We start from the raw sequence: 15,139 nt of genomic DNA on the forward strand, positions 1-15,139 counted from the left end.
GCTTATCTGTCTCCCAAGTAAAGGGTGAAATCTTTGGACACTTAAAGCTGGACTGCACAAAATACTATATGATTATTTAAAATAAACAGTCACTCTTGACTGAAAGTAGGCAAAAAATTTTCCTGGCAATCACATCAATTAAAACAAAAATTAATAGCTCCCTACAGGGGTGGAGGAAGGGAGACCCTGTCCTGCTCATACCCTCAGCTATACACGGACTTAATTTTCTTCTTACTTTACTCACACAATGAGGAACACAGAATTTTGGATGAACAAAATGAGTCGCAATTATTCTGGACTCCAAACAACAAAAAGGAATGTATATAATACCCTTAATAGTGTTGAAGAGATAAGCTCATCAGGCAAGCTTCAACCCACAGAATCAGAAATAACTATAGGCATGCCTACACTGGGAAATTTACAAGCATAACTATACCAGATTAATTATATTGATTTGGGGGAACAGGATTGCATTTAACATAAAATTCAACAAAACCATTATAGTTATGCAGGTAAATTTCCCTGTGTAGACAAGTCCTAAGCCTCTACTGCAGTCCACTTCAGGAAAGATCTTTCCCCAGAATAGTAATATCGGTTGCAGCAGTCATTAGAAGTGATGCCAGACTCAATTTGACTTTTGTTACATTTGTGATGCTACTTGTTCTCATGTCTGGCTTGACCATGTCATGAAACTTCTAAACTTGAACCTTCTAATAACTGCCACCATCCTGTCAATATTGCTTCAATTTTTTACAATTGTGTCAATATGGCAAATTTTGAACATTACCACACACTGTATTATCATACAGTTATAGTTCTTATAACTGCTTTTCCACAAGCTTCTTATATAACCTCACTCAATTTTATACTCTGCACATCCTGAGTCTGATAAAACTCTGGATGACAGTTTTTTCTCCCATTTTATTCTATTTAGAAGCTGAAATGGGTTCATTCATAGTTTTTATGTATTATTTATTAATTGCAACCCTATCCCCCAACAATCACTCATACAACACTAAGCTTACATTGTTAAAATTTAAGTCAGAAAACAGAAAAGATTAAAAAAGCAACAGTAACTCTGCCATACTGCATATATCATTATATTGTATATGTTTTATTATATATACAGTAAGATACACATTTAACCAGGAAGCTGTATTATGCACATTGTGAAAGTTAAAATATTTGTTGGGTAAGTTAAGATTTACATTTCCTGTCTTTAACTGTGCAAATGTAACACTTTAATTACTACATTTATTAATTTTGCAATTTACATAAATACATGCCCTAACAATAAATAAGACTAATATTTGCCACCAATAAGTCATTCTGAAGCAATATATATACCCTAACTATTTTCTAGCCAGGCTATTTAAACATACTTAAGCTAGCACTGCTATTCTGTAGTTGTTTTTTAAACTGCATATTAGACTTAGACAGTAGTATATTTTAGACTGCAATAAATAAACGCAGACCTTAAAAATCAACGTACCCACTTGTCCTAGCAAGGGAAGGAACCTACATTATCCCTTTCTGCAGAATCTAAACTTCTATTTAAAAAAGTTTCTGGACCTTATGACTGACAAAGATAACCTTCCACCAAGGCCTTGTCTAGATGAGGATAAAAGGTGTTTTCAAAAAATTATGTTAGCTAACACACTTAAACTTTATTGTAAACAAAGCAAATCCTATTTTAACATGTCGTCATGTAGGTGGTTGACTTAGGGATCACACAACTTGCCCTGCGTAAGCTAGGATTTTAAAACGTGTTAGCCAACACTTTAAAAGTTTAGACAAACACAAATAGTAACAGAGTCCAAACCAATGTAGTGTTATCCTCCTGAGTTTGAAGACAGACTGCTCCAGTGCCTCTGCTGTTGCTATTAGTTTTGCCAAGTGAAGGTAGAGTGAAATTAACAAAACTATTTTATGTCTGGTATTGAAAATCCAGGGGACAGCATCAGAGGCAAATCCTAGAGTTATTGACTGGGGAGGAAAACCCAAGAAGTAAAGGCTGGGAGAAGTGTAGAATAACAGAAGTCTCTCTCCACCACTACCCATTTTAGCAGACAAGAGGCTTTTGAGGATGCTGGAAAAACACAAAGTACCTTTTATATTTCTACAGCTAAAGGGGAACGGAGGTCCAAATACAGAAGACACCTACTAGCCAGAGGTTTATATGAAAGATGGAGCTTTCAAATAGGGTCCAAAGATAGCCCTGGTATAAATCCCACTACTGTTCCCCTTACCAAGAGCTAAAACTTAGTTAACAATTCTTTTTAATACAAGTGATGGAAAAGTCCAGATTACTTTCCAATAGCTGTATTGGTTCTTTAATTTTAACAGGAGAAAAATGATAAAAAGCTGTAACAATTTTAGTCAGTAACAGTTATTACTTTGAGAACTAAACAGCCAGTATAGCTACAAGTGAGCATATCAGCAGAGTTAAAAACATACTACTTATATATGTGAACATCTGACTACAGCCACACCTCAATCACATATTTTCTCTATATATTCTTTCCCATTACCACTGATTATCAAGGTACTTGTATGTAAATGAGCAGCTCTCTATTTCTTATCAGCTTCTTCCACATGCTTGTGAATTTGTGACAGCAGCAAATTTTGTCGGAGAAAGTGGAGAAACTGGTCATAACAAGAGAAACAAATTTTACACTACATCTGCCTCAATAGATGCCAAAAAGGAAAAAAAATCTAGTTTACAACTTTTTAAAATTCCTAGTGGCAAATTGGAATTTGAATAGAAAAAGCTACAATCCAAATCAGACACTGCTATTCAAGAGGTTCAGAGAGGAAGCAAGAACTATATGGTATGATTAAGGCTGCAAGTTTGTGACGGAGGTCATAGATTCCATGACCTCAGTGACTTCTGCAGCCGCCAGTACGCCTGGCCCAGGTGCCGCCTGAGCATCTCAGGCAGCCCCTGCGCCACCGCACCCACCTCCCCCAGCAGCAGCAGGAGTTTGGGTGTGGAAGTGGGCTCAGGGCTGGGGCAAGGGAGGGTGTGAGGGCTCTAGGCGGTGCTTAGCTTGGGGGGCTCCCCAGAAACAGCAACATCCCCCTCCCTCAGCTCCTAGCTCGGGGGCATGGCCTGGCAGCTCTGCACATTGCCTCCACCTGCAGGCACCGGCCCCACAGCTACCACTGGCCATGGTTCTCAGCCAATGACAGCTGCTGAGCTGAAGCTCAGGGCTGAGGCAGTGTGCAGGGCTGCCTGGCCACACCTCCGCCTAGGAGCTGAGGGAGGGGGATGTCTCTGTTTCCAGGGAGGTGTGGAATATCCAGCCCCTGCCCACCCAGGCTGTGCACCCCCTGGACCTCTCCCCCCGAGCACCCGCGGCATCCCCTGGGCCACCCCCACTCCCCCCCAGAGCACCTGCAGCATCCCCTCAACCACCCCCCACCAACCATGACACACTCTCCCTCCCCCACAGGATTTAGTCAGGGTATATAGTACAAGTCAGACAGGTCACAGGCTGTGAATTTTTATTTACTGCCTATGATCTGTCCATGTCTTTTACTAAAAATACCCAAGACTAATACATAGCCTTAAGTATGATTAATAAGTGTAGAAATATCAAAAATGACTTCTTCATTGGAAGATATAATCATAATATTTTCTACTAGCAAGATAGTGAGTGTAGTAGTTTCTTAATATTTTAATAGTACTACATAATCTTATTAAAAAGCAACAATACAACAAAAACAGCTATATTAATTCGTGCTGCACTGGATAAATCTTTTTTTTGGTCTGGACAATGAAATTAGGTACCAGTCTAACAACATCATGTGGGTCACTCTGTGGTTGACCTTACTTTTCATGTTGTGATACGTAATAAGTAGGGCTGTCAATTAATAGCGATTAACTCAAAACAAATTAACTCAATTAAAAAAATTAATCACAATTATTTTCAATTTTAATTGTACTGTTTAACAATAATAGAATACTAATTGAAATGTATTACAAATATATTTGGATGTTCTATATTTTCAAATATATTGATTTCAATTACAACACAGAATACAAAGCATATAGTGCTCACTTCAAATATTTGTAATAAAAATAATATAAACGTAAAAAGATAAACAAAAGAAATAGTATTTTCCAGTTCATCTCATACAAGTAATGTAGGGCAATCTCTTTATCATGAAAGCGCAATTTACAAATGCAGATTTTTTTTGGTTACAAAACCGCACTCAATATCAAACCAATGTAAAACTTTAGAGCAGGAGTTCTCACAACCAATTTTTTGGTGGCCTCAGAGTGCAGCCACCAACTCTTGCTGGTTGTCAACTCTGACAAATTATCCTAAAATACTAAATTAACAAATAAATATGCATATATACATGTCCAAAACATTGGAATTGATTTATGTAGGGTTGTTGTTTTTTGCAGACTCAATAAAAATAATTTGGAGTTGTATTTTGGTGCCCCTGGCCCCCACTACCTCCCTCACCCCCCTGCCCCAACCCCCCATTGCCCCAGACTCCCTTCTGAAGGCCTTCACCCCAGGCTCACCCCACTCCTTGCCTCTTGACCACAACACCCGGTAAGGCCAGTCCTGCTGAAGCCCAGAGCCAGAGCCCCACGGCTGGAGACAAGAGGGTGTGGCCTGGAGCCCAACGCCAGAGCCCTGCCACCCCGGTTATGCTAAAACCCGGAGCCTGGAGCCCGGCAGCTGAAGCTGGGCAGGGACGCTGAAGCTCACCACCAGAGTCCTATGGCTTGAGTGTGTGTGTGTGGGGGGGGATGGGACGATGGGACTGAAGCCCACCGGCGGAGGCTCCAGCTGAACCAGGGGATGGGGGCTGAAGCCTGCCCCTGGAGCCCCTAGGTGCTGCAGGGAGGGACCGCTGCTTTGCCTCCTCCCTCATTCATCTCTGCACAAGAGGCTGTCGTGACCACAGGAAAAACCACTGGTGGCCGCATTTGAGACACGCTTCTTTAGAGCCTACAAGTCCACTCAGTCCTACTTGTTCAGTCAATCGCTAAGACAAACAAGTTTGTTTACATTTACAGGAAATAATGTAGCCCACTTATTTACAATGTCGCCTGAAAGTGAGAACAGGCATTCGCATGGCACTTTTGTAGTCAGTGTTGTAAGGTATTTACGTGCCAGTTAGGCTAAACATTCAGAGAAGCAATCAAGGGCTGTTTATAAAGTGGTGGTAATCCAAACTCTTCTCTATGGCTGCGAGACTTGGGTGACCTACAGATAACACTTGAAAAACCTGGAACACCAGCACTTTCTTCAGAAGATCCTCAATATAAAGTGGGAGGATCATCGCACTAATGTCAGTGCCCTCACAGAGAACAATATCTTCAGTGCTAAGGACCTACTATCCAGCACCAGCTGAGGTGGAGCGGGCAGTGTGTGCGCATGCCTGATGTATGCTTACCGAAACAACTGCTGTATGCCCATCTTCCCAAAGGAGAAAGGAAATGGGGAGGACAAAATAAATGCTTCAAAGACACCCTCAGGATAACATCAAAAGGTGTGGCACACACTGGGAGACAGCAGCCCAGGATAGGGATAACTGGCAAAGACTTGTCAGAGAGGGAACATCCACTTTTGAGGAAAATTGCCTTGCCCAGGTTGCAGAAAAACGCCAGAAAAGAAAGGAAAGACAGCTGTCACGCAGCAATGGCGGCCCAACCCTGTCTTCCAACACCACCTGCAACGTCTGCCAACGAGCCTGTGGCTCAACAATCGGACTTCGCAGTCACCAAAGGACCCATGAAAAATAAAACCTGTGAAAGAGATCATCCTCAACCTCGAGGGATAGCCGACAACGCTAAACACTCATATGCCCCTTCATGCTTCAGCCACCATTCCAGAGGACATGCTTCCATACTGATGACACTTGTTAAAAATATAAGGCATTAATTACATTTGTGACTGAACTCCTTGGGGGAGAATTGTATGTCTCCTGCTCTGTGGTTATACTACATTCTGCCATATATTTTGTGTTATGGCAGTCTTGGATGATGACCCAGAACATGTTGTTTGATTTAAGACCACTTTCATTGCAGGTTTGACAAAACGCAAAGGTACCAACGTGAGATTTTAAAGATAGCTATAGCACTCGAGCCAAGGTTTAAGAATCTGAAGTACCTTCCAAAATCTTACAGGGACAAGGTGTGGAACATGCTGTCAGAAGCCTTAAAAGAGCAACACTCCAATGCAGAAACTACAGAACCCAAACCACCAAAAAAGGAAATCAACTTTTTGGTGGTGACATCTAAACTCAGATGATGAAAATGAACGTACATCAGTGCACTCTGCTTTGGATCATTATCAAGCAGAACCCGTTATCTGCCTGGACGCATGTCCTCTGGCGTGATGGTCAAAGCATGAAGGGGCATATGAATGTTTAGCATATCTAGCACATAAACACCTTGCAACGTCGGCTACAACAGTGTCACGGGAATGCCTGTTCTCACTTTCAGGTGACATTGTAACTAAGAAGTGGGCAGCATTATCCCCCATAAATGTAAACACTGTTTATCTTAGTGATTGGCTGAACAAGTAGTAGGACTGTGTGGACTTATAGGCTCTAAAGTTTTACATTGTTTTATTTGAGTGCAGTTATGCAAAAAAAAGTCTACATTTGTAAATTGCACTTTCACAGTAAAGAGATTGCACTACAGTACTTGTATGAGAACTGAGAAATACTATTTATTTAGTTTATCTTTTTTACAGTGCGAATATTTGTACTAAAAATAATATAAAGTGAGCACGGTACATTTTGCATTCTCTGCTGTAACAGAATTCAATATATTTGAAAATGTAGAAAACATCCAAAAAAAATTAAATAAATGGTAGTCTGTTATTGTTTAACAGTGCAATTAAAACTGTGATTATTCGCAATTCATTTTTTTAATCATTTGACAATCCCAGTTATAAGCTTTCATTACTTTGTATACAAAAGTAACGCACGAACTGGGTTGGAAAGGAAAGTATATCAGTTTCCTTCACTCTACTGTAGATAGTGATCTGACTGCTATTTTCCTTTATGCACTCCTGATTTAGAAGTCTGCCATAAAATTGACTGGTGCTTGTATTAAATTGTCAGAAGTGTTTCTTTGTATAAGAGAGTATGTAAACTGAATCAGCCAAATATTTCCAATTTGAAAGACTGATCTTTTATTTCACATAGTTCACATGTGGACTCATAAAGGCTAGAAACTTTTATAAAATAACATTTTAAAAAATCTGCGGATGAGTATGATATAAGTATTGGTATCTCTCATGGAGAGAGTGGGTATTTCAGAAACTTCTTTTCCAGTTCTTTTTTAAATGAACAGTGGATTTTCCACTAATCTCTTTGGAAAATTACTCCAGACTAATAGATTTCACCATGAGAAAGATTTTCCTGATATTCATGTTAAGAGTTCCTTTATTTTAACTCTATTACTTTTTGTTGCAGTTCTCTGTACTACCTTAAACATTTCCTCCCACTCCTTGCTGTGTATTTACTTTATATATTTGTCACAGTTGTTACATTACCTGTCTTTTTCTCCCTCCTTCTCCATCACTGATTACTCAAACTATACATAGTTTTTTCTTTTACTCTTTCCATGCATGCAAATTTCTATGCAAGCAGATCTTCCCCTATAATTTTTGGTATGCACAAAATGCTCTCTACAAAATTAAGGTTTTGTTTATAATTTTCTAGCCCTTCTGACTATCAGAGATCTGTCTATATCAGAAAAGTTTTCACAAATGCACTATTGTAATTTCATTAAGTAGTTACACCAGAGCAAACCCTAATGTAGGTTTCAGAGTAACAGCCGTGTTAGTCTGTATTCGCAAAAAGAAAAGGAGTACTTGTGTCACCTTAGAGACTCACCAATTTATTTGAGCATAAGCTTTCGTGAGCTACAGCTCACTTCATCAGATGCATACTGTGGATAACGTAGATATGCTTCACTGAAATAAAGCAATATTTAACCCCCATGTAGTATGTAATATGCTTCTGTCCAAATCTGCAGACAGACAAAGGCTATGTTCGCACTCTCGTCATTAAAACTTTTGCCACTCAAGGGTGTGAAAAAACCACACCCCTGAACAACAAAAGTTTTAACGGCAAAAAGAACTGGTGTGAACTGCGCTTATCTGGCAGCGACTCTCTCCCGGCGACAAAGCTAATACCCCCTCATTTGAGGTGGTTTTATTTTGTCACCAGGAGAGCTCTCTCCCAGTGACAAAGAGTGGCTACCCTGAGCACCTTACAATGGTGTGGCCGCAGCGGCACAGCCATGCCATTGTAAGATGCGCTGTATAGACATAGCCTGAAACAACAAGTTTTAGGGCCTAATTCAGAGATTATTCAAATCAGTGGAAGCCCTTCCATTAACTTCAATAGGCAGGGAATTAAACTCGGAGAAGTGTCAACCACTACATTCATCTCAACAGTGATCACCAGGAAGCCACGAATGAGAATTAAAGGTCAGCATTAACCACTTAGCAGAAACCACCGAACTAACAGGTTCAAGTATATCCAGGGGGTTATATTTTCCATTCATTCTAATGCACAATCCACATGAATTTAAGGCCATGTCTATACATATAGCGCTGCAGTGGTACAGGTATACCGGTACATCTGCAGCACGTGTAGTGAAGATGTTCTATGCCTATGGAGAGAGCTCTCCCATCGTCATCTCCCATCCCATCAAGAGTGTGAAAAAACCCCCACCTCTGCGAGTGGCATAAGCTATGTTGGTGGGAGAAGCTCTCCCACCAACATAAGGCTGTGCGCATGAGTGCTTATATTGGTGCAACTTATGTCACTCAGGGGAGTGGAATATTCACGTCCCTGAGTGACATAAGTTTTGCCGGCATAGGCTGTAGTGTAGACATAGCCCTACAAATTTTAGCTACAAATGTATGTTCTAGTACATGGATGGGCAAACTTTTTGGCATGAGGACCACATCTGGGTGGGGAAATTGCATGCAGGGCATGAATGTAGGGCTGGGGCAGGAGGGAGTGCGGGAGCGGGTGTGATGTGCAGGAAGGGGCTCAGGGCAGGGGGTTGGGGTGCAGAAGGGGCGTGGGGTGTGGCAGTGGACTCAGGGCAAGGGTTCAGGGTGCAGGATGGGGATCAGGGCAGGGGTGTGGGCTCCGGCCCAGCGCCACTTACCTGGAGCGGCTCCAGGGTGGCAGTGGCGCTGTGCCACTAAGGCAGGCTCCCTGCCTGCCCCGGCCCCAAGCCACTCCCAGAAATGGCCGGCACCACATCCCTGTGGCCCATGGGGGTGGGGTGCAGGGAAGCAGAGGGCTCCAAGCGCTGCCCTCACCTGTGGGTTCCAAACCCAAAGCTCCCATTGGCTGGGAACAGGGAACCGTGGCCAATGGGAGCTTTGGGGGCGGTACCTACAGGCGAGGGCAGCACGCGGAGCCCTCTGCTCCCTCTGGGACGTGGTGCCGGCAGCTTGCAGGAGCAGCACGAGGCCTGCGGCGTCACACGAATGGCAATCCTGCGGGCTGGACCCAAAGCCCTGAGGGGCTGAATACGGCACATGGGCCTTAGTTTGCCCACTTCTGTTCTAGTAAGTTCTACTCCCAACACAGAACTTTTCTGTCAGTCTCTATCTCCACACTATCCCAGGAACCTTATACGAATTGACATTTGTACCATTTGTCAACCTTTAAATTTACTGTTTTGAACCTTTATCTGCTGACTGATGTTTCTCAGTCTGATGCAGAGAAAGACTAGGACTTCAGTACACAATTTAAATCAGCAGAAAGTTTGGCAGGTTCTGTCTCCAAAGCATGTGGACTCTTGGTCCCCAATGAGATAGAAGAAAACAGAATAGTGGTAGGAGGAGTCACAGAATGTAAAAGGATGGAAACTGGAAAGCCAGGAAGAACACCAAGCAGAGAGAACCCTCGACTTGATCTTCCATATTAAGATGTGCCCCCACCACCACTCAAACACTCCTGTGTTCTCCCAACCTAAGCACCTGCTCCCAAAAATCCTCATGCCCTCCTTTGCTTTCATCATCTTTTCCTCTGACTTAAAAGGCTGAAGGGACCCCAGGGCCCATCAACCCTGCTCGTTGTTTTGCTATCCTGACTGCTTCAGGGGAACATGATACCTTCTCGGCACAGCCTGATCCTATTGCTTCTCCAGTGCACCCAGGCCCTGTCAAACATAAGGAAGCAAGAGAACAGAATTCAGCTCTCTTGCATAGGAGGGCAATGTACTAACCGGAGACAAAAACAAGCAGACAGACAGCCCCCATAATTTAAATAAAATAATCTTGAAGAATTTAGGTAAATATTTCAGTTAATGAAAGCGTTGTGTGCATTGTACTCAGTCACCAGATTTTGGGCTCCTGTGCTGGGTTTTGCATAGTGTTACGGAATTTCTATGAAGTTTTGTACAGAACAACAGGCACTAAAATAACCTAATTAAAAACTCCTGTCTTATAATACCAACTGGAAAATGTTGGAATAGGACCAAAGAGAGAAAGAAGATAATAAATAAATAAACAGTCCAGCAAACTCTTGCTAACTAAATTCTATGGATTCTGGCAAAAAATCCCAAAGTAGTTCTGATGGGAGGGGTGTTGCCCCAATTTTATAAGATTAGAATATCACAGATTGGGCAAAAAGGTTTAAGTAAGCTAACCTTTTATATATACACCCATAGAGAATACTTTTCATAGATATTTAGGCCAGAAGGGACCATTATGATCATCCAGTCCGACCTCCCGCACAATGCAGGCCACAGAATTTCACCCACCACTCCTAAAAAAGACCTCACACCTATATCTGTGCTATTGAAGTCCTCAAATTGTAGTTTGAAGACCTCAAGGAGCAGAGAATCCTCCAGCAAGTGACCCGTGCCCCATGCTACAGAGGAAGGCGAAAAACCTCCAGGGCCTTCCAATCTGCCCTGGAGGAAAATTCCTTCCCGACCCCAAATATGGCGATCAGCTAAACCCTGAGCATATGGGCAAGATTCATCAGCCAGATACTACAGAAAATTCTTTCCCAGGTAACTTGGATCTTACCCCATCTAAAAACCCATCACAGGCCATTGGGCCTATTTACCATGAATATTTAATTACCAAAACCATGTTATCCCATCATACCATCTCCTCCATAAACTTATCGAGTTTAATCTTAAAGCAAGATAGATCTTTTGCCCCCACTACTTCCCTCGGAAGGCTATTCCAAAACTTCACTCCTCTGATGGTTAGAAACCTTCGTCTAATTTCTAATCTAAATTTCCTAGTGGCCAGTTTATATCCATTTGTTCTTGTGTCCACATTGGTACTGAGTTTAAATAATTCCTCTCCCTCTCTGGTATTTATCCCTCTGATATATTTATAGAGAGCAATCATATCTCCCCTCAACCTTCTTTTAGTTAGGCTAAACAAGCCAAGCTCCCTGAGTCTCCTTTCATAAGACAAGTTTTCCATTCCTCGGATCATCCTAGTAGCCCTTCTCTGTACCTGTTCCAGTTTGAATTCATCCTTCTTAAACATGGGAGACCAGAACTGCACACAGTATTCCAGGTGAGGTCTCACCAGTGCCTTATATAACGGTACTAAAACCTCCTTATCCCTACTGGAAATACCTCTCCTGATGCATCCCAAGACGACATTAGCTTTTTTCACAGCCATATCACATTGGCAGCTCATAGTCATCCTATGATCAACCAATACTCCAAGGTCCTTTTCCTCCTCCGTTACTTCTAGTTGATGCGTCCCTAGCTTATAACTAAAATTCTTGTTATTAATCCCTAAATGCATGACCTTACACTTCTCACTATTAAATTTCATCCTATTCCTATTACTCCAGTTTACAAGGTCATCCAGATCCTCCTGTAGGGTATCCCTGTCCTTCTCTAAATTAGCAATACCTCCCAGCTTTGTATCATCTGCAAACTTTATTAGCACACTCCCACTTTTTGTGCCCAGGTCAGTAATAAAAAGATTAAATAAGATTGGTCCCAAAACTGATCCTTGAGGAACTCCACTGGTAACCTCCCTCCAACTTGACAGTTCACCTTTCAGTAGGACCCGTTGTAGTCTCCCCTTTAACCAATTCCCTATCCACCTTTCAATTTTCCTATTGATGCCCATCTTATCCAATTTAACTAATAATTCCCCATGTGGCACAGTATCAAACACCTTACTAAAATCTAAGTAAATTAGATCCACTGCGTTTCCTTTATCTAAAAAATCTGTTACTCTCTCAAAGAAGGAGATCAGGTTGGTTTGGCACGATCTACCTTTTGTAAAACCATGTTGTATTTTGTCCCATTTACCATTGACTTCAATGTCCTTAACTACCTTCTCCTTCAAAATTTTTTCCAAGACCTTGCATACTACAGATGTCAAACTAACAGGCCTATAATTACTTGGATCACTTTTTTTCCCTTTCTTAAAAATAGGAACTATGTTAGCAATTCTCCAATCATACGGTACAACCCCTGAGTTTACAGATTAATTAAAAATTCTTGCTAATGGGCTTGCAATTTCTTGTGCCAATTCTTTTAATATACTTAGGAAATTTACTTTACTATGAGAACACATAGCTAATATTATACACAAAGCTTGGGCCTACTAAAGTCAACATATTTTGCTATTAACTAGGTATTACAATAAAACATTTTTGCGCCATTATAACGTTTTTAAAATGAATTTTCATGTGACCCAGAAACAGTATGTATTGTTTTTTATTTCTTTGAAAAGCAACTGGTAGAAAAAGCCCTTCAAACTATTACAGCCAGAAAATCAGATTACAATTTAAGACAGGTCCAACACTATGTCTAAAACGCCTTGACTGAATCCCTTCCCCTTTATATGAAGCTAGTAGTTCCCAAATTGCGGCCCATGAAGCCCTCATGAACCCATCTCATGATGGGTAAAATCACCAGAGTAAGTGACCACTGCAGGATTTAAGAGATTGGGAGGGCATGGCTGATGTATGGCTATATATTTATACTTAGGGCTTGTCTACGCATAAAATACTGCTGCTACACTGCTCTAGCACTTCATCACCTATACCAATGGGAGGGGTTCTGCCAATCAGTGTAGGTTATTCCTTTTCCTGAGAAAGGATAGCTAGGTCAGCAGAGGAATTCTTCCATTTACCTCATACTGTCTACACTGAGGGCTAGGTCTGCTTAACTACACTACTCAGGGTTGTGGATTTTACACACCCCTAATCAACGTAGCTGGATCCCCCTATCTTTTTAGAGTAGCCCAGACCTTAAATCACTACACCAGCATATCTGAGCTGCACTACTGTAGTATTTTAGTGAAAACACTACCTACACTTACAGGAGGGGTTCTCCAGTCAGCCTAGGCAAGCCACCTCCCTGCGAAGCAATAGCTAGGTCGACAGAAGATTTCTATCGATCTAGTGTTGTCTGCACTGGGGGTTAGGTTGGCATAATCACGTCTCTCAAGGGTGCAGATTTTAAATTGCCAATTTAAATTAGCTCTATGTCCACATGGGAGGAGTTGGGGGGGGGGAAGGGAGGAGGAGGAGGATAGGGTCTGGTTAATTGATTGCCTTTGATGAAGAACAAAGTCCAAGAGCTCCTTGCTCTCTCACAAAATGCTTTGCACCCTGACTCTAACGCCCACAGTACTAAACACAAGTCAAGCCTGGCCCTGGCCCTCCTCACCCCAGAACGCTGCACGGCCTGCGTTCCCCAAAGGCAGCTGCCAGTGCAGTGGGTATGGACCAGCCTCCAAGCTTCTGGATACCCCCACCCGGCGGGAGCCGGCCTCACTTTCACTAGGGGAGAGCAGGCCGGCGAGCAGCAGCCCTAGGGCGGGAGAGGGTGAGCAACACCCCTCCTTGGAGTGAGCAGACAGCCAGTGTGAAAAATCGGGATAGCGGCGCGGGGGCGGGGGGGGGGGGGTTTAAAACGCGCCCATATGAAAAAAAACCACGAACATCGGGACTGACCCTCCCCCTCGGCACCTTAGCAACCACCCCTGGGCGCCCGAGGCGGGAAGGGAGGAGCACGAGGAGCCCCGAACTCCAAGCGCGTGCACGGCCTCTCCCCGTCGCGGCCTGGCTCGTGCTCAATGGGGCCGGGGAAACGGACGCCGCGTGCAGTCCCACCGCCCAGGCCCGCGCTGGGTCTCAGGCCAAAGGCCCAGCCAGGGCCCTCGCGACTCCTCCCCCCCCCCCCCCGGCAAATGAGCCTTGGCGACCGTTACAGCCACCTCCCGCCACAAGACGCCTCACAGCTTCTCCCTCCCACTTCCCCCCCGAGAGGCACCTTCCCAAAGGGGCCACCCTCTCTCTTACTCGGGCTCCCGCAGCACGGACTCCACCGCGGCGGCCATTTTGAACTTCCAAACTCCTTCGCCGCTGCTGGTGAGACGGGGACACAGCGCATGCGCGGTGAGACGCCAAGGGTCGAGGCGAGGAAACGCACCCGCTTGGCGACCACCGGAAGCGAACCTCACCCTCCGGGGAGGGAGTAAGTCACTTCCGGTGGATCTTTTTCTAGGGAGCGTCTGTAAAGAGCCACCTCCAGGCCCAGCAGCGCAAGCACAGAACAAGTGGCTGGGGAAGGGAGTCCCCCATAGCTCAAGCGATCTGGACGCGGCGCAGTGACACGGGCAGCTGCATGGGGCGGGCGCACCCAGCGTTTAAGAGGCGGGTGGGTGGATGATGGTGGCGGAGGGGACAGGAAATTTGGGGTGATTATAGAACAAAGGGGTGGGGGTGAACAGGCAGGTGCTCAGGACTTCTTGGGGAGTGTGGCCCCTAGATGTCACACCAAATAAGAAATGGGATACTGAAAACCAGGGGTACAACCAAAAACTACCGAGGCTGCCTGAAGTTGTGAGCATATGGAGTTAATTTAAGTAAAAGAGAAATTGCCAGGGAGCCTAAGTCCAAAGCATAGACATTGTGGCTATTGTTGAATTATGTTTTATGACACTTAATAGCTCATAAACAAGATTTCACCATTTATTATTTGGATGTCAGAGCGGGCGTAGATGAGCATCTGCAACCCAGATACTCAAGGCATTTGCAGCCTTGCCCTAGTGTATTAGAAGAAGACAGTGAGGCTATGTCAACACTAGCACTTTTGTCAGCATAATTTATGTCGCTCAGGGGTGTGAAA

The 15,139-nt window shown here is 43.5% G+C and overlaps 1 protein-coding gene across 6 annotated transcripts in view; it reads right to left on the reverse strand.

The window, feature by feature from the left end:
* The window catches only part of PRP4K (pre-mRNA processing factor kinase PRP4K), a 50,557-nt gene extending 36,139 nt beyond the window's left edge, over positions 1 to 14,418 (reverse strand). For 5 of the 6 annotated variants that reach the window (XM_073332156.1, XM_073332158.1, XM_073332155.1 and 2 more), the window contains exon 1: positions 14,311 to 14,417. In XM_073332156.1, the coding sequence (XP_073188257.1) occupies positions 14,311 to 14,348 (38 nt within the window). In that variant the 5' untranslated portion in view covers positions 14,349 to 14,417. Of the gene's footprint in view, positions 1 to 14,310 lie in introns of all 6 variants that reach the window. The other variant, XM_073332159.1, reaches the window with a different exon arrangement.
* Between the last annotated feature and the right edge of the window lie 721 nt (positions 14,419 to 15,139).

The sequence above is a fragment of the Lepidochelys kempii genome, chromosome 2 (genome assembly GCF_965140265.1).
Source record: "Lepidochelys kempii isolate rLepKem1 chromosome 2, rLepKem1.hap2, whole genome shotgun sequence".
Lineage (NCBI taxonomy): Eukaryota > Metazoa > Chordata > Testudines > Cheloniidae > Lepidochelys > Lepidochelys kempii.